At 35.8% G+C, this 23,297-nt stretch overlaps 2 protein-coding genes across 2 annotated transcripts in view; both read right to left on the reverse strand.

The window, feature by feature from the left end:
• Positions 1-4,607, reverse strand: part of LOC132556890 (uncharacterized) — a 29,705-nt gene extending 25,098 nt beyond the window's left edge. The window contains exons 1-4 of the mRNA XM_060221345.1: positions 4,487-4,607; positions 3,222-3,411; positions 2,826-2,952; positions 1,534-1,673 (exon numbers count right to left, since the gene is read on the reverse strand). Coding sequence (XP_060077328.1) covers positions 1,534-1,673; positions 2,826-2,952; positions 3,222-3,411; positions 4,487-4,607 — 578 coding nt within the window. The remainder of the gene's footprint in view (positions 1-1,533; positions 1,674-2,825; positions 2,953-3,221; positions 3,412-4,486) is intronic.
• Positions 4,608-19,898: 15,291 nt separating this feature from the next.
• LOC132556905 (tripartite motif-containing protein 2-like) lies at positions 19,899-21,665 on the reverse strand. The gene has a single exon (XM_060221359.1). It carries the CDS (start codon positions 21,663-21,665, stop codon positions 19,899-19,901), a length of 1,767 nt encoding a protein of 588 aa, XP_060077342.1.
• Positions 21,666-23,297: the final 1,632 nt, after the last annotated feature.

Consider the following 23,297-nt stretch of genomic DNA (forward strand, 5'->3'; position numbering starts at 1 on the left):
GTGTTATATTCGGTATCAAACACCGACATTCTCATGTTATCTGTGGGTGTTATATTCGGTATCAAACCCCGACATTCTCATGTTTCCTCTGGGTGTTATATTCGGTATCAAACCTCGACAAACTCGTGTTATCTGTGGGTGTTATATTCGGTATCAAACCCCGACATTCTCATGTTTCCTCTGGGTGTTATATTCGGTATCAAACCTCGACAAACTCGTGTTATCTGTGGGTGTTACATTCGGTATCAAACCTCGACATTCTCATGTTTCCTCTGGGTTTTACATTCGGTATCAAACTTCGACAAACTCGTGTTACCTGTGTGTGTTATATTCGGTATCAAACCTCGACATTCTCATGTTACCTGTGTGTGTTACATTCGGTATCAAACCTCGACATTCTCGTGTTACCTGTGGGTGTTACATTCGGTATCAAACCTCGACAAACTCGTGTTACCTGTGGGTGTTACATTCGGTATCAAACCTCGACAAACTCGTGTTACCTGTGGGTGTTATATTCGGTATCAAACCTCGACATTCTCATGTTACCTGTGGGTGTTACATGCGGTATCAAACTTCGACATTCTCATGTTACCTGTGTGTGTTACATTCGGTATCAAACTTCGACATACTCGTGTTACCTGTGTGTGTTACATTCGGTATCAAACCCCGACATACACGTGTTACCTGTGGGTGTTACATTCGGTATCAAACCCCGACATTCTCATGTTACCTCTGGGTGTTACATTCGGTATCAAACCCCGACATTCTCGTGTTACCTGTGTGTGTTACATTCGGTATCAAACCTCGACATTCTCCTGTTACCTGTGGGTGTTATATTCGGTATTAAACCTCGACAAACTCGTGTTACCTGTGGGTGTTACATTCGGTATTAAACCTCGACAAACTCATGTTACCTGTGGGTGTTCTATTCGGTATCAAACCCCGACATTCTCATGTTACCTGTGGGTGTAACATTCGGTATCAAACCTCGACGAATTCTTGTTACCTGTGGGTGTAACATTCGGTATCCAAGCTACATGTGGGGTTACCAGTTGGGGATAATCGACATGTATGAACTATCGTTCCGTTGTTGAGCTATGTACCTTTGCAGTTTCCAACTACATGAAATATATCTGAATGTTAAGCCCACTTCGACCCAGTTCCTGTGAAGCATCACACTCTGTACAGACAATAGTATAACTATGTTCCTTGTATCATTACTTTTCATGTATCTATGTATAAGATATTGCGCCTTTCTGAACACTGAATTGTACGATAATGTGCCGGTTATCTTGATACAAAAAATAGTACATAGATAACAGCTGCTTTCTTTCTTTCTTTTGTATCTTTTAGCAAAAGAGGGTAGGGGGGTGTGGGGGGCGGGGGAGTCTAGTGGATCGCCAGCACCATATACACATCCGTATACACGGATTCTCCAACATATTTATAATGAAATGCTATGCATCCCACTTTGCTTATACTCAGGGGAAAGGGGGGATGATGATGATGAATCTTTTATATTACCATACTCACTTGTCATTATTAACTTCTTTGTTGGCAACAAGGTTGTCGGGATTGAGATACGCAGTCTGCACCTGATCAAATACAAAGGCTCCTCCTCCGAACCCAGCTACAACAAGACCGTTGACGAGTCCCTTTTTATCAGGCAGCCACTGGGAAAAATAAGTCGTGATTAACATCGTAAGGATATTTATCAGTAAGAAATATTATTACAATATTTTCTTGTCGTCCTAATGGCAGGATATGATGAGCTCTATAGTATAACATGTCATCCTGATGACAGGATATGGGGAGCCCTATAACATAACATGTCTTCCTAATGACAGGATAAGGGGAGTCCTATAATATAACCTGTCGTCCTAATGACCGGATATGGGGAGTCCTATAATATAAGATGTCGTCCTAATGACCGGATATGGGGAGTCCTATAACATAATCTGTCGTCCTCATGACCGAATATTGGGAGTCCTATTATATAACATGTCATCCTAATGACAGGATATGGGGAGTCCTATAACATAATCTGTCGTCCTAATGACAGGATATGGGGAGTCCTATAATATAAGATGTCGTCCTCATGACCGAATATTGGGAGTCCTATTATATAACATGTCATCCTAATGACAGGATATGGGGAGTCCTATAACATAACCTGTCGTCTTAATGACAGGATATGGGGAGTCCTACTATATAACATGTCATCCTAAAGACAGGATATGGGGAGTCCTATAATATAACCTGTCGTCCTAATGACAGGATATGGGGAGTCCTATTATATAACATGTCATCCTAAAGACAGGATATGGGGAGTCCTATAATATAACCTGTCGTCTTAATGACAGGATATGGGGAGTCCTATAATATTGTATGTGGTCCTAATGTTGTTGGATCAACAGAGATGAAACTAAAGCCAGATAAGACCAGGAAAATAAGATTGAAGCACATCCATAGCGTTCTTAAAACAAGTAGATATCGTGAAAAACGAATTTGGTTAAAACCAGGAAAAATCAAGAGAGGAAACACCCAGGCAAAGAACATACATAAAGACCAATCTGAAACCATTTATTTGATGAAATTTGATAATAATTTTGTTCATGTAAAAGATCATTTTTAAAACTAGATTTCCATAAACAGCGAATTCCAGGAACACATACTGAACATCAATTTAAATATTATATGAAGGGTTTTTAAAGCTAGCCATTTTCAATTATTCTGTTTTTAACCTTTTCTATTCGTATCAAGTTTTTCTAGAATTTAAAGATACTAAATTAGCTTCCCGACGATAACTCAAACATAACACAAACCTTCATGCCACATCCCATCGGAGCAGCGTAGGCGATGCCCACTCCGAACCCAAACAATCCGCCATAGGTGAGAGCTGTCAGACCGAAGGACGTCTTTATTGTGAAGTAAGTCAAAAGCACACCGCCACTAGTTTATATCAAGAATAAAACGTAATAGTAGAGTATAAGTGATGAACACCATACAAAGTAATATAAAATTGTTTAGATGTCAATAGCGTGCTGGTAACTGCGCGACCAGGAAATTCATAATGGCAAATTCTCAGCGTGTATTGGTTTATGTTTTTAACATGGGGACATGACAATACTTTCTGCCTGAAGGTTACGTAAGAGAACCTGAAAAGTCTGGGTGCATTTTCTTGCAGTCAATATTACAATTCTTATATCTTGAGGACAAACCTTGATATCCATCCACCAAGTAATGTAGTAAGCCTAGTGCCCAGCTTCCTCTGTACTAACCCCCCAATGAAAACACTGGCGCCTTGTCCCATTGTTGCTACTGCAGAGATCCACAGACTGTCGGCATACGTCAGTTCGGGAGAAACCGCCTTCTTCCTCATATATGATGTCATATATGGCGTCATGTTTCCTGCAAAATATTAAAAAGTTCATCCTGACAATTTTTTTTCGAGATGAGTGGAGGATGACCGCCACAAAAGGTAGATGCTCAATTTAAGCTACAAAATTATTTGTTTATGTCTTTTTTCTTTCCAAGTTGCTAGGTATTTTTGAGGACCAGTACGTAACGTGGACAATATTGTTTTCCTTCGTTTCCGTAAATATTATAGGGTTGTGAGCATACAAGATACATTTCTTAAAAGCGAATGTTATCGGGGTGAATCCCCGACAGTTATAATAAACATAACTCTGCTTAAATATTTCGATAATGATATTGTATTCAGATACCAGAGATTTAGCAGCTTAAAGTGAGCACCTATCGTTTGTATCCTTCTTTCTCTGCCATCTTAAAAAGACCATTCCTCAACGGGTATTTATACATAACAAGATTTTGCGGTAAACTCTTTTTAATAAAAGTCTACATGCCACGCTCTGTATAGTGATATTTTAAGCCATATACTCTATGTAATGATAATCCATAGCATAGTTTGTATGAAAGTATAAGATATTTTACACCGTACATCTAATAACAATATTATACAGCATACATCTTATAACAATATTTTACAGCCTAAATCTTTTAATGATGTTTTACACCGTACATCTCATAATGATGTTTTACACCGTACTTCTATAACAATATTTTACACCGTACATCTTATAACAATATTTTACAGCCTACATCTTATAATGATGTTTTACACCGTACATCTCATAATGATGTTTTACACCGTACTTCTATAACAATATTTTACACCGTACATCTTATAACAATATCTTACAGCCTACATCTTATAACAATATTTTACAGCCTACATCTTATAACAATATTTTACAGCGTACTTCTTAACACAATATTTTACAGCCTACATCTTATAATGATGTTTTACACCGTACATCTTATAACAATATTTTACAGCGTACTTCTTAACACAATATTTTACACCGTTCATCTTATAACAATATTTTTCACTGTAATGTATATGCCATAACTTTATGAAACGTGTACATGACACAGAGGTGATGATGATAGTACATTTACTTACCAAATGTGTATACCGTGCCAAGAGAGAGATGTACCAGTATACCGCCGACTATAACAACATACCCCCTCCATCTTCCCATCGAAGAACAAGAGATGTCTTTCTTCCGGCGGTTGTGATTCATTTTGTTTGATTCTAGAATGACAGGTAATGACGAGCTATCTATTTATTGCTGGTCATTACGAAGTGTCTAAGCTGTACCGCGACGTCTATCCATTCACCTGTTATCACTGTATCTCTCATAGATACTACTGTTTATCATAGTCAACGATAAAGTTTTACTGGAGCAACAATTATTGTTTCGTATGAGTTCATAGTGTGTTACCTGAATAAGATTTTATAAATAAATATATGAACTGAATTGTGACCAAGTTCTATGATATCAGAAACCAGTGAGATCAGTGCTGTGATGACCGGTGCATAACATGGTATAGTGAAGCCAATGTTAAAGTGAAGCACGGTTTTACCATTACGGTAAAAGTAGGTCTTTGTGAATTGCATTGCCTTAATCTGATATTGGTTATCTACTGGCTAGCATGCCACAGAATTATCGTTCTAACCCGGCGCTCCCCATAAAATTGGCCATATGTCTATTTTTGCGAGAATAATGTAATGTTTATAGGTATACGGCACTTCAATACAAACTGGGGACATCATATGTTAGTATATAGAGATAAGGACGAATCACAACCTGATCATTGGTAACTTTGTAATTTCATCGACAAATTTCTTTACTTTTACTTCCGAAATATATTCATAACTGCTTATCCTTTTAAATAAGTAAAAACGGACCTGAATGGAGGGGTATTGTATTATTCCTATGCAGTACGGTCCCTTTATAATTTTTTTACTTCGTTTCAATTTAGAGTTTGAAATAACGACGGCAAGTTACCTTTCCAATCAGTCTCAAGACTAAACATGACTAAGCAGCATCGATGAAAACCTAGCCTATGTCGAATTACTACTATGTATTCTTTTGTTGATGTTTTTCTACGGTTTTATGGGAAAGTGGACCGAAGCTATCACGCTTGAACGTATTCTTCTCGACAGTCATGTACTGCAGCATTGCATCTTATCACTAGCGATCGCCACTACCGACACAACCAAGTAATGCCACGAAAGGTTAGCACACAGTAATCATATCATTGTGTTACGTTGTAAACTGAGATTTTGTTCGGGAATCAACAAAGCAACACGCACCATCTTTTTCTAAGTTTTTATTCGTTCTCCTTTTATGTTCTTCTATACAAAAGAGTTCCAACTCGGGGAATGACAACCAACTAAAATTGAGTTACTGGAGTCATGTCACCACTCGTCACCATACCATAACAATATTTACCAGTAATGAATTCCAGGGGTAGCCAATCTTATCTCTCTTTACAACATTATAACTAACTGAGTTGGCCTTTGATGTTTAGTTACCAAAGATTTTTCGTCCTCGGTCGTTTGAAGATGGAAGATGGAATTAGTGAAAATATGATAGTGTCAAAAGTGAACTTCTCAATATATATCTTGGAATTTTTCCAAGAGAGATGTGTTCGATGACCTGAGGGGACGTGTGTTGGATCGGGGTGGATACTTATCCAAAATTACCTATATTTGTGGACAATTGGAAATTATCCCGTTGGATACACGTTTTGTGCCTGAGTCAGTGAGTCGTTTGATGTTTTCCATTTGACTTTTGAGCTGGCAGTTTTGCAATTTTAGCAATTTTTAGACATATCATTATCTGGATTTGTGTAATCAACAATGGGCGACACAGGTGAAACCCACGTGCAGGCTGACGTCTCGGACACTCAGGTAAACGCATCAAACCGTAGCGATGTTACTTCTACCTTTGCACAGCCTACAGGAATGACCTGTTAACCCTGGGTCAATAACACATGAACAGGCTGTGTTGTTTTCGTTGCTGTTTGCGCATGACAGGCAGGTAATATGGACGTTTCAGGTACGTGCTCCGATATTTTCTGGTATTAATTGTATTCTTTGGATCCCTATTATGTGACATTTGGACAGAACATGCTTAATACCTCTCTAAACATCCTAGAGAAGGGAAATCTAGAGTTATTATGGGAAACAAACGCAAAGGTAAAAACTCATCCACAGGTGTAACTCCACCCGAGAAAGTACACGTTCAACAGATGGCTACATGTACCCCTACTCCTACCCCTATGTCGGCAGTAATTACGGACGCTCATGGTTCGCTTTACGGGCAGTGTGGTCAACAGAACATTTCAAGTAATTCAAATGAAAGATATTTTGATGTATATACCGGTCAGTACGTATCGACACCAATACCCGGTAATGTACCCGTATCGAGACTTGTAATGTCGCCCAGCACGTGCACTGTGTCTCACAGTGAGCTGTATACACCAATAAGCCGTGACGGCCCACTACTATACGGACAACACACAAGTATGTCCCCTACACAACCTCTTCATCCTTTGCCGCCGCCTCCTCCGTATCCCCCGTCAATGATGCACCTATTCAATGACCTACAGGGAAGGCTGGCACAGCTAGACCAAATCCTACCGAAACTGGGCCTACTTGACCAGATAAACGAAAATATGAACAGTTTTGAAATTTGTATCAGGAAACTTCAAAATGAAATAACTGAAGTAAAACAAATTGCGGAGCAAAATAAAAGTATTAAAATCAAGCAAGAGGACCACCATCATAATTTAGAAGCACGTGTCTCTAACTTAGAGAAAAAAATGAACATCTTATCAAAGAAAATTATGATCTCAATGAAAACTTTCTGAAGCTACAAACACATACGATGAAATATAACTTGTTATTCTGGGGAATTCCTGATAATGGCCATGCAGAAAACACCGAAAATACTCTTAAGGACTTCATACGTGATACGCTTGAGGTTGCTGATGCTGGGAATATCCCGTTTGACAATGTGCACCGTCTGAAACCTAGAAATGATGGAAAACCACGTGGTATCATTGCCAAGTTCGGTCATTATAGTGATTTGGAGCGAGTCTTGAAATCGGTACCTGTGAAACTGCGTGATAAACCGGACATTACCGTACAGAGACAATTCCCTCCGGAAATAGCGCGCCGGCGGGGGGGGGGGGGGGGGGGACCTGTATCCGATTATGAGAGAACAGAAACGTCACCACAACAAAAGCTGTAATAAACTATGACACGTTATATGTCAATGGGGAACCCTATAGAGGCAATCCTCCCATATATCCGTCAAACGGGGCACCTCCTGATCAGAGGGATCGTATCTAGGACCACGCGACAAGAGGTACGTCAGTACCGGACCTGAAAGTTACCTTCTTCAATGTATGTGGCCTAAGATCCAAACTTCTTCTACCTGAATTTAATGACATCATAACGTCAGAAATTCAAGATGAAATGATTAGTTTGATGAAGAATGATACAAAGATTATACTTGTAGGTGATTTTAATGCCAGGACAAATTGTTATGATGATTATGTTGTACCAGATGATAATCTGGCGGAATTGATGAATTTAGTAGATACTGATGAGTTATATAATGAACTATATGACTATAAGGTACTTTCTCACCTAGGAGTCCCATTGCAAAGGGCCAGCCAGGATATAGCAAGGCCAAATACATATGGCCTTAAGTTGTTAGAATTCTATAAAAATAGTAATCTATATATCGCCAATGGCAGAGTTGGTAATGACAGATATATCGGAAAGAATACGTGTAAAAATGTAAGTCTCGTTGACTATTTGATTGTATCTTCAAATGTTTTCTCCTTCTTGAGTCACTTTGATGTACTTGACTTTGACCCTTTAATTTCAAACGTACATAACAGAATAATATTTTCTATAAATATGTCTGAAAATGTTACAGAGAAACCACTTGTAATTACAGAGAAAACTGGAAAATGGGTGAACGATAAAAATGGTGATTTTATAGCGGATCTTAGATCTGATAACGAAGGGAAGCTACAAGCGGTAAACACGATCATTGATGCTATGTTAGATTCAGATATTGAAATCTCCAAACAAGATGTAAATGATGTGGTAAATGATATTGCTAATCTGTTTGCGAAAATTTCAAGGGACGTCCTTGGAACCCAAAAGGTCAAGAGTAAAACTATTGTTAGCAGTAATAATATTAAAGACAAACCGTGGTTTACCCGTGATTGTGCTAGTAAGCGTAAAGAGTTTCACGAAGCAAAGAAAACTTACAGGAATTTGAAAAATAATGTGAACCGAAAAAAATTACGTCAAAAGAGTAGAGAATATAGAAAGTCGTTAAACAACAATTATAAAAAAATTCAAAAGGGAATTGAAGATGAGATGAGAAATGCTTCCAAGTTCGACCCAAAACTATTCTGGAACATTCTAAATAAAGTTGATAATAGGAAAAAAAGACAAAAAATTGATTTGTCGATCGATGAGCTATACGCATATTTTAAAAAGTTAAATAGTGATAACGACAAAGATGAGGAATTTATTATTCCAGACATGAGGGGAAGTTTATACGACGATATACTAAATAGTAGAATTACCTCTGAGGAAGTAACTACAGCTGTAAAAAAAATAAGTAATAACAAGGCAAGTGGCATTGATAACATAATTAACGAATATATAAAGAGTTCTATTGATATCATGTTACCTACTTATGTAAACCTTTTTAACATCATATTAGACACTGGAATAATACCAGAAAGCTGGAACACCGGAATAAATATCCCAATATATAAAAATAAGGGATACAAGAATGACTTCAATAATTACAGGGCGATAACGCTAGTATCTTGTCTTGGAAAAGTCTTCACATCAGTACTAAATTCTAGGTTATACGAATTATCTGACCAGATCGGCCTCATTAGTAATGCCCAGGCAGGTTTTAGAAAAGAGCATTCAACAACTGATAACATATTTATCTTACATCTACTTATATCATTATACTTATCGTCTGGAAAAAAATTGTATTGTGCATTTATTGACTTAAAGAAAGCATTCGACTCAGTATGGCGTGTAGGATTGTGGAGGAAATTGCTTAAAAATAACATTACTGGTAAAATACTTAAAGTGTTATATAATAATTTATATTCAAACACGAAATCTTGTGTTAGAAATGGTAGTGATATGTCACAGATGTTTGCTTCTAATGTCGGATTGAAACAAGGAGAAATTTTTTCACCATTTTTGTTTGCCCTGTATCTTAATGATTTGGAGGATTTTTTATCAGAAAAAATGTCGACTATTTGTTGAAACTAAATGAATTATGTTGGGATAATATTGGTGTTTTTATAAAATTTTTTGTTATTTTATATGCTGATGATACGGTGTTAATATCTGAAACACCAGAGGGTCTGCAAGCTATGTTAAATCATTTCTAACAGTACTGCCAAAATTGGAAATTAGGAGTGAACACCGAGAAAACTAAAATTGTCATTTTTTTCTAAAAGAAAGAATAAATCTAGAAATAGTTTTTTACTTTATAATAACGAACTTGATATACAAAGCTCGTTCCCCTACCTAGGAGTTCTTTTTAATTACAATGGTAGTTTTGCCGCGGCAAAAAAGCACTTGTCTGAGCAAGCTCGAAAAGCCCTGTTTGTAGTATACCGAAAAATAAGAAATACTGATTTACCGCTTGATTTGAAATTGAAATTATTTGATGCATTGGTATCCCCGATTTTATTATATTCAAGTGAAATATGGGGATATGAGAACTGTTATCTTATTGAAAAGATACATTTACAATTTTGTAAGAGAATTTTGGGGTTGAAGAAAAGTACAACCAATTTTATGGTCTACGGAGAAATCGGAAGATACCCTATTACTATAGATATTAAATTAAGAATGGTTAAATATTGGTACTCACTAATCCTGAATGAGAATAAATTATCAAGTTGCATGTATAAATTGACGTATTCACTCAACGAAACAGGCCAAATAGAATTCAAATGGATAAACTGCATCAAAAATATTTTAAACAGTGTTGGATTAGGTCATGTATGGATGTTTCAGAAAACTTGTTTACCACATATCAATTTTTTAAAATCTGAAGTTGCTCAGAGACTGAAGGACCAGTTTGTCCAATCTTGGTTTGACGAAATGGAAAAATCGTCCAGAGGACAAGTATATAGTATTTTCAAAAATGAATTTGGTATTGAAGACTATTTATTACGGTTGAATAAAAAAGATGCAGAATTTATCTGTAAATTCAGAACAGCAAATGTTAAATTACCGGTAGAATTAGGTAGATGGAGAGAGATACAACATCTTGATCGAGTATGTCCCATGTGTAATAATGGTATAGGAGATGAGTTTCATTTTTTATTTTTGTGTAATAATGATGAAGTAAAACAGCTAAGACTGAAGTATATCCCGGGATACTACTGTAAACATCCTAACCGATACAAAATGAAAGGGATGTTCACAGTCTTTAATAAAAAGTTATTGATGAATGTAAGCATGTTTATCCAACGATTGTCATACATTTTATAATGCGACTGCGTTAATTGTTAGCATTGATTGTCCTAGATATTAAAATGTTTGAGCTGCTTACAATGTATGTTTTCGGAAAATCAACAAATATATAACATGTTTATAACTATGGCTGCCTGTCATGTACTAAAAATGTTTCAATATGTATGACCTCTTGTCACACATTGTTGTTGTCTGAGAGAAATAAAAAAAATCTTGAAATCTTGTCACCTCTATTTGATAGTGAAGCTAGAAAAAGATTTCTTTTTGAAATATCACCTGACAATTCCGCACAAACCGACTCCAAGAAACCCCTTCTCCAGAAAAGCCCGGCTCCATCTTCTGCTATCACTGACTCTATTTATAAAGCTATATCATCTCCAACATTCGTTAATCATCTCATTCAGACCATCATCCACCCGGTAGCTGACATAGTTGCGTCAATCATCCAAAAAACACTCATGGATGAACTTCATCCTATTATTGAAAAACATGTGACAACCCTTATCAGTGACGGTGCCCTGATTAAGGACGCCATTTCGCAATGTCACACCTATGGTCCTATGTGCGACGATTTAACTGACAAAATTTCAATGCAGGAAGCAGCCATAGAATCGTTGAAATCCAAAATCGAGGACCTTGAACAATCAAAGGTTGATCTCCAAAATACAGTTGAAGAACAAGAGCGATATTCCCGAAGAACATGCCTGAAGTTTCTTAACGTGCCAGTACCACCTAACCAAACCAACCAATCATTCGATGCTTTGGCTGCTGTCCTTTCTATCTGTGAAAGGTCCTTGAAAGTCAAAGTTCCCTCCAACGCTATCTCCAGATGTCACATCTTGGGCCAAATTAAAAATCAGAATGTGAACGTAATTGTGCGTTTCGTAAGGTATTATGACCGTCAGCGTGTTTTTGAGGCAAACGGTAATCTCCGCCATAATCCGGATAAAACTCTCGTAGTTGAAGCCCTGACCAAAAAGCGCCAGACCATTGTTAACGAACTTAACAAACTTCGGCATGAAAGGAAAATAGCATCTTTCAGAACACGTGACGGTAGGATCTTTGTGAAGAAAGACACAGACTCCCCAAAAGTGCAAATCAAAAATCTGTCTGAAATATCGAATGTGGTTCCCAATTATGTCTACTCGCCTAGGGTACCTGTTAGTGCCCAACTCTGATCAGTAATCGTTAAAACTTACTGGTAGTGACTGACTGACAAACATGTATATCCATATCATATGTTTACCATTGAGTGTTACCTTAACCAATGCAGACTTTTATTTTTTTTTAATCCCATACCATCTAGAAATTATCTGTGCTAATCCTGGTTGTAGATTCAACTAGCCGACAAAGTGACATGACCATAAATCTCCGATATGTTTGTTACTTGTTTTTCATGAGTAAAGCTGTTTTGTATCTAAGTGTGTACCTTTCCTATGGCTGAATTCTTGTGTATGCGCTCATCCCGAGGCCACAGTGACCTATGGACTGTCCCACTTTGTGGAGGCTATGGGATGTGGTTGTTCAGCTATGGAATTCAGTCACTGGCACGGAACACAAACTTCAAATTGCCAATCTCAACAATAAGTATTTTCGTTTTTTACAAGTTCTGTAATTTCTGTCAATTTTTAAGCCACGCATAATCCTCAGTTACTACTCTTTGCAGTATTTAAAAAGTGTAGCAAAATGTGGTTGAGTCAATTGTCCGTTATGCACTATTTTAAATAATTGATTATATAACAACAATTTGCAAATTTCAACAATAAGTATTTTCGTTTTTTACAAGTTCTATAATTTCTGTCAATTTTTAAGCCATACATAATTGTCGGATACTACTCTTTGAATTATTTGAAAAGTGAAGCAAAATGTGTTTCAGTCGATTTTCCGAAAGTGTTCAAAGTTGGTACCTGAATTGATACAGTAGAGATGGTTCTACATGTATTATACACTGAAATAAATACTCAACTTTTTCTGATCAAAATATACGTCAAATATAAAAATGTTAAACCATCAGCGTACATCTGTTGTAGGCACAATCAAATAATGTTTTCTAGCTTATACAGAATATTCAAATAATGTTTTCTAGCTTATACAGAATATAAAGATCTCATTATAAAAAAGTGTATATGTATGTGTAATCTCCAGTTTTCCTAAACTTCCAATTGTGAAAGTTTTTGTATTTATGCACGTATACATCTTGATCAGCCCAGGGCGGTTCATTCAAGGGAGTGTTGCTATTACACTCATTCAATGTAAAACATACTGTGTTTATGATAAACAATCCCTACTACGTAATTATTAGTACTATGATTCGTTTACTTCCCACCGTAAGTACAGTCTGGCAACACGTGTGTGTGTCTTAGTTTGTATTCCTCAGACTAATTACATATTCGCGATCAAATGATTAATTGTGATTACATAATGTAAATGAAACATGCAGTTGGGTATCATCATATATTTATGTCTAAGTTATGGCGTACTTGTTGGTATTTAGTACTGCCTACGTTCCTCTCTCACACATATTAATTGTAATATTACTGTTATAACTACATCATTATTACAGGTGTTGCTGTCCCTGTTACAATCCAAAATTGTCACCTCAGTATTTTAATTAGTACGTCTAATACTGCCGAAAACTATCTGTACCTTATATTCTATATTACTGCGGCATTGTCCGGTAACTCGCTATATCCTGGTACCCCTAGTACAATATAATACGTACATCAGGTACCGTCCCGCTATTTTTACAGGACTGGGGTTATGATTACAATAATTATTTCAAAGTTTTTTTTATGTTCCCCGTGACTTGTTATTTCTTTTGAATTGCTTATGCACTATTTTGAAACTTTGATCACATAATCTCATCTTATTAGCATGGTATTTGGGACCACAAGTACACATGTAAACAATTCATATTTTTCGTTTACCAAACATTGAACGTAGGAGTTTTAACATTGCACATATATTATTATTGTATTACCTGTGCTCACAGCTCGTTACCCTGTACGGTATTTCGTCCAGATTAGATATTTTGTCAGTTCTATACTGTAAGTCTGCTATATTACCTGGTAAGTCTTCAGGACTGGGTTACTGCTTTCTCTCATATTACGTAGTTCCCTAGTCAATTTTACATTATGGGGTCATGGGTACTTGCTTTATGCTAGTCTATAAAGTGTACAAATTACAGTTAGGGTGTGTGTGCTGTGTGTGTTTTTAAGAGTTATCCCCCTTGAAAATTTTAAATACATGTAGATCTCTTCCTTTTCAAACCGATTTCAATTATATGCTTATCAAACACGACATGAACCTGTTTTTTTGTTTTCCCTAAAGCGCATTTATTTTACTTTAACCACATTAATTGTTTAGCACTGTTCTGCGGTGCGGTTATTGCTACCATTGCTGTATGATATAACACCTATCCTCTCACAGTATTGTGTTTATTACTTTACTGTTTGATATCCACTGATCACTCAATCGGCATGTTTCGTTAGATCTAATCAGGGTTTTTTTTTTTTTAAATGATTTTCAATTTTACTTTGATCAGATTATTTATTTCGTATTGTTACGCTGTGCGGCACTCTTGTTTCTATTGTATTTATAGATGTTTAATTTCCACTAACCATTGATGTTTTTGCTAGAACTGATCACGGTCTTTCTTAATACCATTTTATATTACCTTAATCAGATTGATTATTTTGTATAGTTCCGCTCTGCGGTACTTTTGTTTTCCACAGGATGTCATTGCTCAAACTTATCATGGTTCTATATTCAAGACATACCGTATATAATTTGTATCCTTTAAGAGTATCAATATCTTGGTAACTTGGAGAGTGATTTACAGTTATTCTTCCTCAAAAATAATCATATGGATTTTATAGAATAAGGATTTGCTTATAGTAAATTTAGTTCCTAATGTCAATTCAATCAAATACTTCCTCATAATTAATTAGTCTATGAATAGTGACATATTTACTACATGTAAGTGTTATGACTCATGTATACTAAATGTAATATTTTGTAAATACATATTCCATATTGTCCTTTTCTGTCCACTAAGTCACCCCGATCCTGAATACGTTCTAGTCATTTTCTCACAATGACTTTTCACTCTGCGTTCTTTCAAACGCTCTCTGCTTTACTCTCATTTTACCTCTCTCTCGGGTCACATCTCTTACTATCGTCATATCCCTCTTGTCTCTTATGCTTTTTATATTTCGTTCTTTATCCTACCTTCCTTCCTTCTTCCTTACTTCCCTTCTCTCTTCCCTGCGTCTTTCCTACTTATCACCCTCTCAAACTAGCTACCAGATCGCCCATATATGGCATCAGCACACTGTCTATGGCGGCCAGACAAGCACACATTCATTATCCGCCGTAGTGGGTAATGATTTGTGTGCATGGAGGGCCGCCATAGGTAGTTTTTACTCTAAATTATCGACAGTTCTAATCAGTTTCCACTTTTCAAAAACTTCATTCGATGCATTATCATGCATATTTATTACTAGCATTAGATGTTGGATTTTTACCTTGTTCCTTACGTTTGTACAAATGTCTACTCCAAATTCAAACATAGCAATTCTTATCTATATTCTTTTGGCTATTGCTGGGGATATCCATCCCAATCCCGGTCCTAAATCAAACAACAGTTCCATCATCCACTCATTAAATATTCTGCACTTAAATATCAGAAGCTTGAGAAGCAAACTTGATTATATCCAAACACTGACTGATGACATAGATGTCCTTTGTCTGACAGAAACACATCTTGATAATACTGTTTCTAATGATCAAATTATAATAGATGGTTTTTGTAAGGAACCCTTTAGAAAAGATAGAAATATGTTTGGAGGTGGTGTAATAATGTACTATTCTTCTTCTTTAGTTGCAAAACGTCTAATTGATCTTGAATGTCTTAACGATGAAATTATATGGGCTCAATTTGTTTTTAAAGGTAAAATTTTTGTTATTGGTAATTTATATAGACCTCCTAATACAAGTAACTTGAACGGGCTGTGGCAACATATAAATTTCTCTCTTGATCGGGCTTTTGAACTCACAAATAATGTTATTCTATTGGGAGATCATAACATAGACTTTCTTAAACCTCTCCGAGGTGAACCTTCTACCATATTTACATCTTACAACTTAAAAAATGTTATTACAGAACCTACCAGAGTCACGGCTGAATCTTCTTCTTTATTGGATCCAATTTTAATTAGTGACAGCGTGAATATTCTCTACTCGGAGGTTATAACTATTGATAGATCTATTAGTGATCAAGATGCTGTCTTTGTCATTATTGATGTACCTAATATTATAAACAAACTGGTCAAAAGAAAGGTCTGGTTGTATAATAGAACTGACACTGACGGACTTGGGAAATTTATTTCTGATATTCCATGGAATCACGCTTTGAATGAGTTCAATGATGTAAATGATATGTGCGAATTTTTAACTACCAATATTTTAATTGCTGCAAACACCTGTATTCCTTTTAAGGAAGTTCAATTACGTACTCATGATAAACCCTGGATGAACAACTCTGTACGTCATCAAATTAGAATAAGGGATAGATTAAAAAAAAACAATATATTCGAAGAGGTAGTAACTTTAATAAGAACAAATATAAAACTGCAAGAAATAAGGCTAATAATATGATTAAACGGGCCAAAGAATTTTTTTATGAAAATATTGATACTATTATCGATAAAAGTAAATCTGAACCTAAAACTTATTGGAAACTCTTGCGTCTATTGATGAAAGGAAAGAAAAATGTTGAAATACCCCCACTCTACGATGAAAAATCACATGAATATATTTTTAATGACAAAGACAAGTGTGAACTCTTAAACAACTTTTTTTCTTCCATATCTTCACTTTCTGATAATGATAAGTCTGTACCTCACTTTGAGAAAAGAACTAATTCTACTCTTTCTGATCTTATTATTTCACCAAATGAAATTGAAGATGTAATTCACTCATTAAATGTAAATAAAGCTTCAGGTCCAGATGGGACATAAAATGTTGATATTTATTTCCAAAGAAATTTCCTTACCCCTTTCTATTATTTTTAATTTTTCTCTTTCCAAAGGCTCATATCCCGATAAATGGAAATTTGCTAGTGTAATGCCTATCTTCAAATCGGGTGATCACAACAAAGTGTCAAATTACAGACCCATATCTCTTCTTAGCTATATCGGTAAACTTTTTGAACGTGTGGTATACAAACACATATATAACTTCCTTTTTGACAACAGTCTTGTCTACAAATTCCAGTCAGGTTTCTTGCCAAATCATTCTTGCACGCATCAACTTATCGAGTTGTATCATACCCTCCAACTTAGTTTAGAAAAATATGAACATACTGCATTTGTCTTTTGTGATTTTTCTAAGGCATTCGACAGGGTTTGGCATATTGGTCTTCTTTATAAATTAGAAAAACATGGAATTAATGGTAAACTTCTTCAATGGCTTTCAAGTTATCTTTCCAATAGAACTCAACCTGTCTTTATAAATGATTCTCGCTCTACTGTTATGAATACCTCTGCAGGAGTTCCTCAAGGTTCTGTTCTAGGGCCTCTTCTTTTTCTAATCAATATAAATGATATCTACACAGAACTTACATCTTTATCACGCTTGTTTGCAGATGACACATCACTCTCCTACTCTTCTCGTAATATAGCAGACATAGAATTAGCAGTTAATAGTGATCTGAGAAAATTAGAAAAATGGTCGAAAGACTGGCTAATGTCTTTTAATCCACACAAAACAGAAATAATGATAATATCTAACACACGACCTGATCACCAACCACAAATTATTTTTAACAATACTTATATAGAACTTACAGATCATCACAAACATTTAGGAGTCATACTGAGTAATGATGGATCATGGAATAAACACATAGAAGAAGTTATTAAAAAGGTATCTAAATATATAGCACCTTTACGTAGGTTAAAATTAATTCTAAACAGACACACTTTAGAAAAAATGTATCTCACATACATAAGGCCATTATTAGAATACGCCTGTGAAATTTGGGATAATTGTGGAGTTAATATGTCATCAAATATTGAAAAAATTCAATTAGAGGCAGCCCAAATTGTGACTGGTTTACCCATTTATACTAGATCTGACTTTCTACTAAATGAAACGGGCTGGGAAGAACTTAAATTACGACGTCAACATCGCAAGTTATCTCTTTTTTATAATATAATTAATGTGATCGCACTATCTTTCCTCACTGACTTTATCCCTGAACATATTAATAATCTCACTAGGTGTGACTTACGAAATGCAGATCAGTTACGACAACCAACTTATCGTCTTCAATCTATGTGTAACTCTTTTTTTCCTTCTAAACTGAACTCTGGAATAGATTAGATGAATCTTTAAAAACGGCTGGTTCACTAAAATTGTTTAAAACCAAACTACGTCTAAAAAAACTCCAACAAGCTTAAATCGCGTTTCCTATCATATGGCCCCCGTCAACTGAATATTCTTCATTGTCGTTTAAGAAATATGGCAAGCTCACTCAACTATGACCTATTCAGAGCCAATCTCATGAACTCAGCATCTTGCTCCTGCGGACATCCCTCTGAAGATTTCTTTCATTATTTAATTCATTGTTCGAACTACATTCAAATTCGTAACACCCTGTTCAACGAACTGTCGTCGTATCAGGGTGATATCTCGATAGATGTACTTTTAAATGGAGACGTACGACTAAGTTCAGCTGAAAACTCACTTTTAGCTAGAGCTGTTCAAAAATTTATTGATGCCTCTGGGCGATTTGGCTAGTTTCTGCATTTCTTCCTTTGTACTATATATTCCCTTCTTCCTTCCTCACCTATCCTCCTTTCTTCTTTACATCCTTCTTTTTTTGTTTCAATGAAAAATATCATGATTCAATATATTGTTACATTGCTTGTAGTTAAGTATTGTTTTATCATTCATGTAATGGAGAGGGCTTAATAAGTTGGAAAAACTTGTGCCCAATCCAATTGTACAAAGTTTTGCAATAAAATAATTATTAAATCAAATCAATTTTCCCACAATGATTTCTGGTATGAACGACGGAGATAAATTGCCTCCATAATTCTTTATAAGATAATAATTATTTACTATTCCTGACAAGATAATAATTATTTTACCATTCTTTACAAGATTATAATTATTTTAACATTCCTGACAAGATAGTAATCATTTTAACATTCCTGACAAGATAATAATTATTTTAACATTCTTGACAACATAATGATTATTTTAACATTCCTGACAAGATAATTATTTTTCATTCCTGACAAGATAATAATCATTTTAATATTCCTGACAAGATGATAACCATTTTAACATTCCTGACAATATAATAATTATTTACCATTCCTGACAAGATAATAATTATTTACCAATCCTGAAAAGATGATAATTATTAACAATTCTTTAGAAGAAAATGATTATTAACCTTTCCTAAAAAATTACTATTCTTTACAATATTATTATTATTAACCATTCTTTATAAGATAATAATTATTTTACCATTCCTGACAATATAGTAATTATTTACCATTCCTGACAAGATAATAATGATTAACCATTCTTGACAAGATCATAATTATTTTCCATTCCTGACAAGATCATAAATATTTACAGATTTACAGATTAACCATTCTTGACAAGTTGATAATCATTTTAACATTCCTGACAAGATAATAATGATTAACCATTCCTGACAAGATATTTCAACTTTTTTCATCATGAACGTGAGATGTACATTTGTATTGAACTGTTTATCTGCAGTCAGTGAAACTGTCCAGTCATTTTTCAGTTTGAATAAAAGTGTATCCCTACTAACCCGAAATCCTGGATCCACCCCTCGTTACTACATATATGTCATGGTTGGATATGGAACATCTATTCCCGCACGCGAAATCAGCAATTGTTATGATGCAGTGTTATTTAATATGATCCGGAATTATTTCATGTATCTGAACACATTGATTATCCCAGTGTCTGAGTTGCTGACCCAGAGATGGTCCGTACCATCAACAGAGATTGCTCCAGGGCATGTGACACCGTGTTCTGGTCCCAGGAAACACCGGAATCGATCCCCCTTTTTGTTCATTAAGAACACTCTGCCCTTTTCTGAGTCGGAAAGAAAAGTATTGCCGAACACGTCGCAACACATGGCTGTCGGCTTTATAGCCTCTCTCTCCGAGGTCTCACAAAGAATTTTTCCAAGAACTTGCAAGCTTGGCGAAACAACGACAATCTCAAAGCAGTTGTTTCCACAAAAATTACCCACCAACAAGTCACCATTCGCATGTTCTGATAATCCCTTTGGGGACTTCAGAATCTTTTCATCAGTCTCTGTATTGGGGATTTCTTTTCCATTACACATATTTTCATCGAATTTCACGAGTTTTGCTTTCGTTTCGAAGTTTAAAAGACTTGCCGACGAAATGAATGTAGCATACAAACCATTAGAGCCTGAACATATATTCTGTGGTTTATGTGGAAATTTGTCTTCACGAATGATCCCACTATATGTCTTGTCGACTTGCCAGATAACGTTCCTCTGCTGACTGACTATGGACAGATTTCCTTCTCGACTAACGGAAATGTCGGCGACTTTTCCGGGAAGAGCGATTTGTTTCTTTTCAACACCATCCTTATTGCAGAGGTAAATTGTTCTACTGTTGTTGTAACAAACCCATGCTGATGTATTCGATATTGGTGCAATGCTAGTTACCTTTGTCTCTCCACTTATGCTTTTAATTGTCGACACGACCTTTACTTCAAACATCGGAACGTATAGAACCCGCTTCGGAACTGAAACACTTAGAGCTCTCGTCGACTCACTTATCACAGTTCCTACAGTCCTGCTTCCATGGCTAGGAATTTCGCTAGGAAGGAAAGACATTTCTTCACACGGAACTTCTACGCGTTCGCGAACAAGACTAAGAAACCGATTCATGATTGAACGACTGGAATCTAGGATGTCAATTTCAGAGTCAAGAACAGTCTTGCTGCTCTTCTCAATGATGCTAGTCACCAATTTACGTTTCTCCTCCACTTCTAATGCAAACTGCTGTAGTTTTGACTTTCTTAATCTTCGTTCTGAATCAAGATGTTTTCCCATTGCAAGCAAATCTTCATCAATTGCTTTTTTCATCTTCTCTGCGTGATCACGTGCGGAATATTTTAGCGACGTGATTTCTCGAGTCATACGTATGTATTCATCATGTGTGTTAGCAAGCGCCTCTTCAATAGAACCAAGAAAGTACTGGGCGTTTTTTGTTACCTCAGTTAATTTGAGTTTTTCTCTCTCAGATGCAACCGATATATACTCGACATCGTGATCGATATGTAGTTCATCTTTACACTTGACACACAGCTTCTGTTTACATAGGATACAGTAAATGTAGACTTTGTGTGTTGAGTGGATTTCACACGGGGTATCGTTATCAGATGCCTTGCAATGAGTCGTACTTTGCCTTTTGTTTTTGTTTGAATGAGAGACGTAAAAATTTCTCTGGAATCCGCTTACTCCTTCAGAAGGTATTTCTATTTCCATTCGACATAAAGGACACGGAAAACTCCCTCGCTTGCACCATTTACGGAGAATTGGTTCTAGACAAGTAGTACAGAATGTATGGAAGCAACTGAGAATTCGTGGATCGTTGAAATCAGACATGCAAATACTGCATTCTAATGTGGCCTCTTGTTTAGACATCGCCATGTTTCTGTAATCCGCTGAATACTGTCAATATAAATCACAAAGAACAGTCCAGTTATCTTCTGTGGCAGACATCGTGGCAAATCATCAGTGTCTTTGAATATGACGTTTTCAGATCTGGAGTTTTAACAAAGTTCCGGTATGGATGAATTCTTGTAATCTCCAAAAAAATCTGCGTTATCCATTGGTTGAAAACCCTAATTCATCCTGTATCAAACGTAAATAAGTTTGAGTGTGTTTCATTATCAAGGTTCGAACATGTATACATATGGTATCAGCTGATCGGTTTTGTTTACCGCGGGATAACATTTGTATTGTGATATCGGTCACGTGAAGTGATATGGCCGATATAGAGAGGCATGCGTTTAGATAATGTTAGTACGTGACAGGTATTTAACTTATACTAGGGACAATGAATATGTTAACTCTTAGACGGTACATGATAGTCAAAAGCACCTTTCATCTTTGTGACATAGAAAGATGGTTGATGCCATTTATTTGAATGAAAATCCTGAATAAGACTAACAAGACCCTATAGGCCTTGTCGCTGGATTGTTTATTCTTCCGAAATGTCAGTACGTTATCTCGGCTGAATATCCATTGTGCGTGGTTAAAGACACTCTACCCTAATTGCACTGAGCGGTATTCGGCGGGCCTCCCGTGTGCTGTTCAGCGAGAATATTTGTGAAAGCTGTCTGCACTGCTTCAAACAGTCATACAGAAGACAATCTAGAAGTTCTGTTCACATCATTTGTTTCTTGATATTAACTAACTTTAGGGAGAAAGGTTTTGAAAAAAGATGCAAGACCTTTTTTTAAGAATTCACGTTCACTTTTATTTTGATCATGTCATGACTTTGAAAACAAGATGGCTGCATCATTATATATTTGCATGATATTCATATATACATGAACTTACAAGTGATTGCTTTTCGCTTTTTGTCACACACACGTCAAAATTGTACACTGTAAAAATCAATAAATTTCCTGATGTATTCATTTCGGTTGATTTCGTGGGTACTCCATATGAAATCAAGTGTTTATGAAATAGTATTTTTTATACCACGAATATTGAACTCAACGAACATATATATTTTGTATGTGGTTATCTATTATATTTGACACTAAAAGTTGGTCTAAATCAACTCTAACTTAACAACCTTTCAAACAAGAATGCTCCCTGAAAATGATTTTATTTAACTCCTGTTATTGAAACAAAATTACAGACAACACAAAGTTGTGCTTGTAAATTAGACAAGTAGAAACCAACTAACAGACAACACAAAGTTGTGCTTGTTAATTAGACAAGTAGAAACGAACTAACAGACAACACAAAGTTGTGCTTGTTAATTAGACAAGTAGAAACCAACTAACAGACAACACAAAGTTGTGTTTGTTAATTAGACAAGTAGAAACCAACTAACAGATAACACAAAGTTGTGTTTGTTAATTAGACAAGTAGAAACAAAGAAACAGACAACACAAAGTTGTGCTTGTTAATTAGACAAGTAGAAACCAACTAGCAGATAACACAAAGTTGTGCTTGTTAATTAGACAAGTAGAAACAAAGGAACAGACAACACAAAGTTGTGCTTGTTAATTAGACAAGTAGAAACAAAGAAACAGACAACACAAA

Source organism: Ylistrum balloti, unplaced genomic scaffold, assembly GCF_031769215.1.
Source record: "Ylistrum balloti isolate Yb309-2 unplaced genomic scaffold, AGI_CSIRO_Ybal_v1 Utg370598, whole genome shotgun sequence".
In the NCBI taxonomy this organism is placed as follows: Eukaryota; Metazoa; Mollusca; class Bivalvia; order Pectinida; family Pectinidae; genus Ylistrum; species Ylistrum balloti.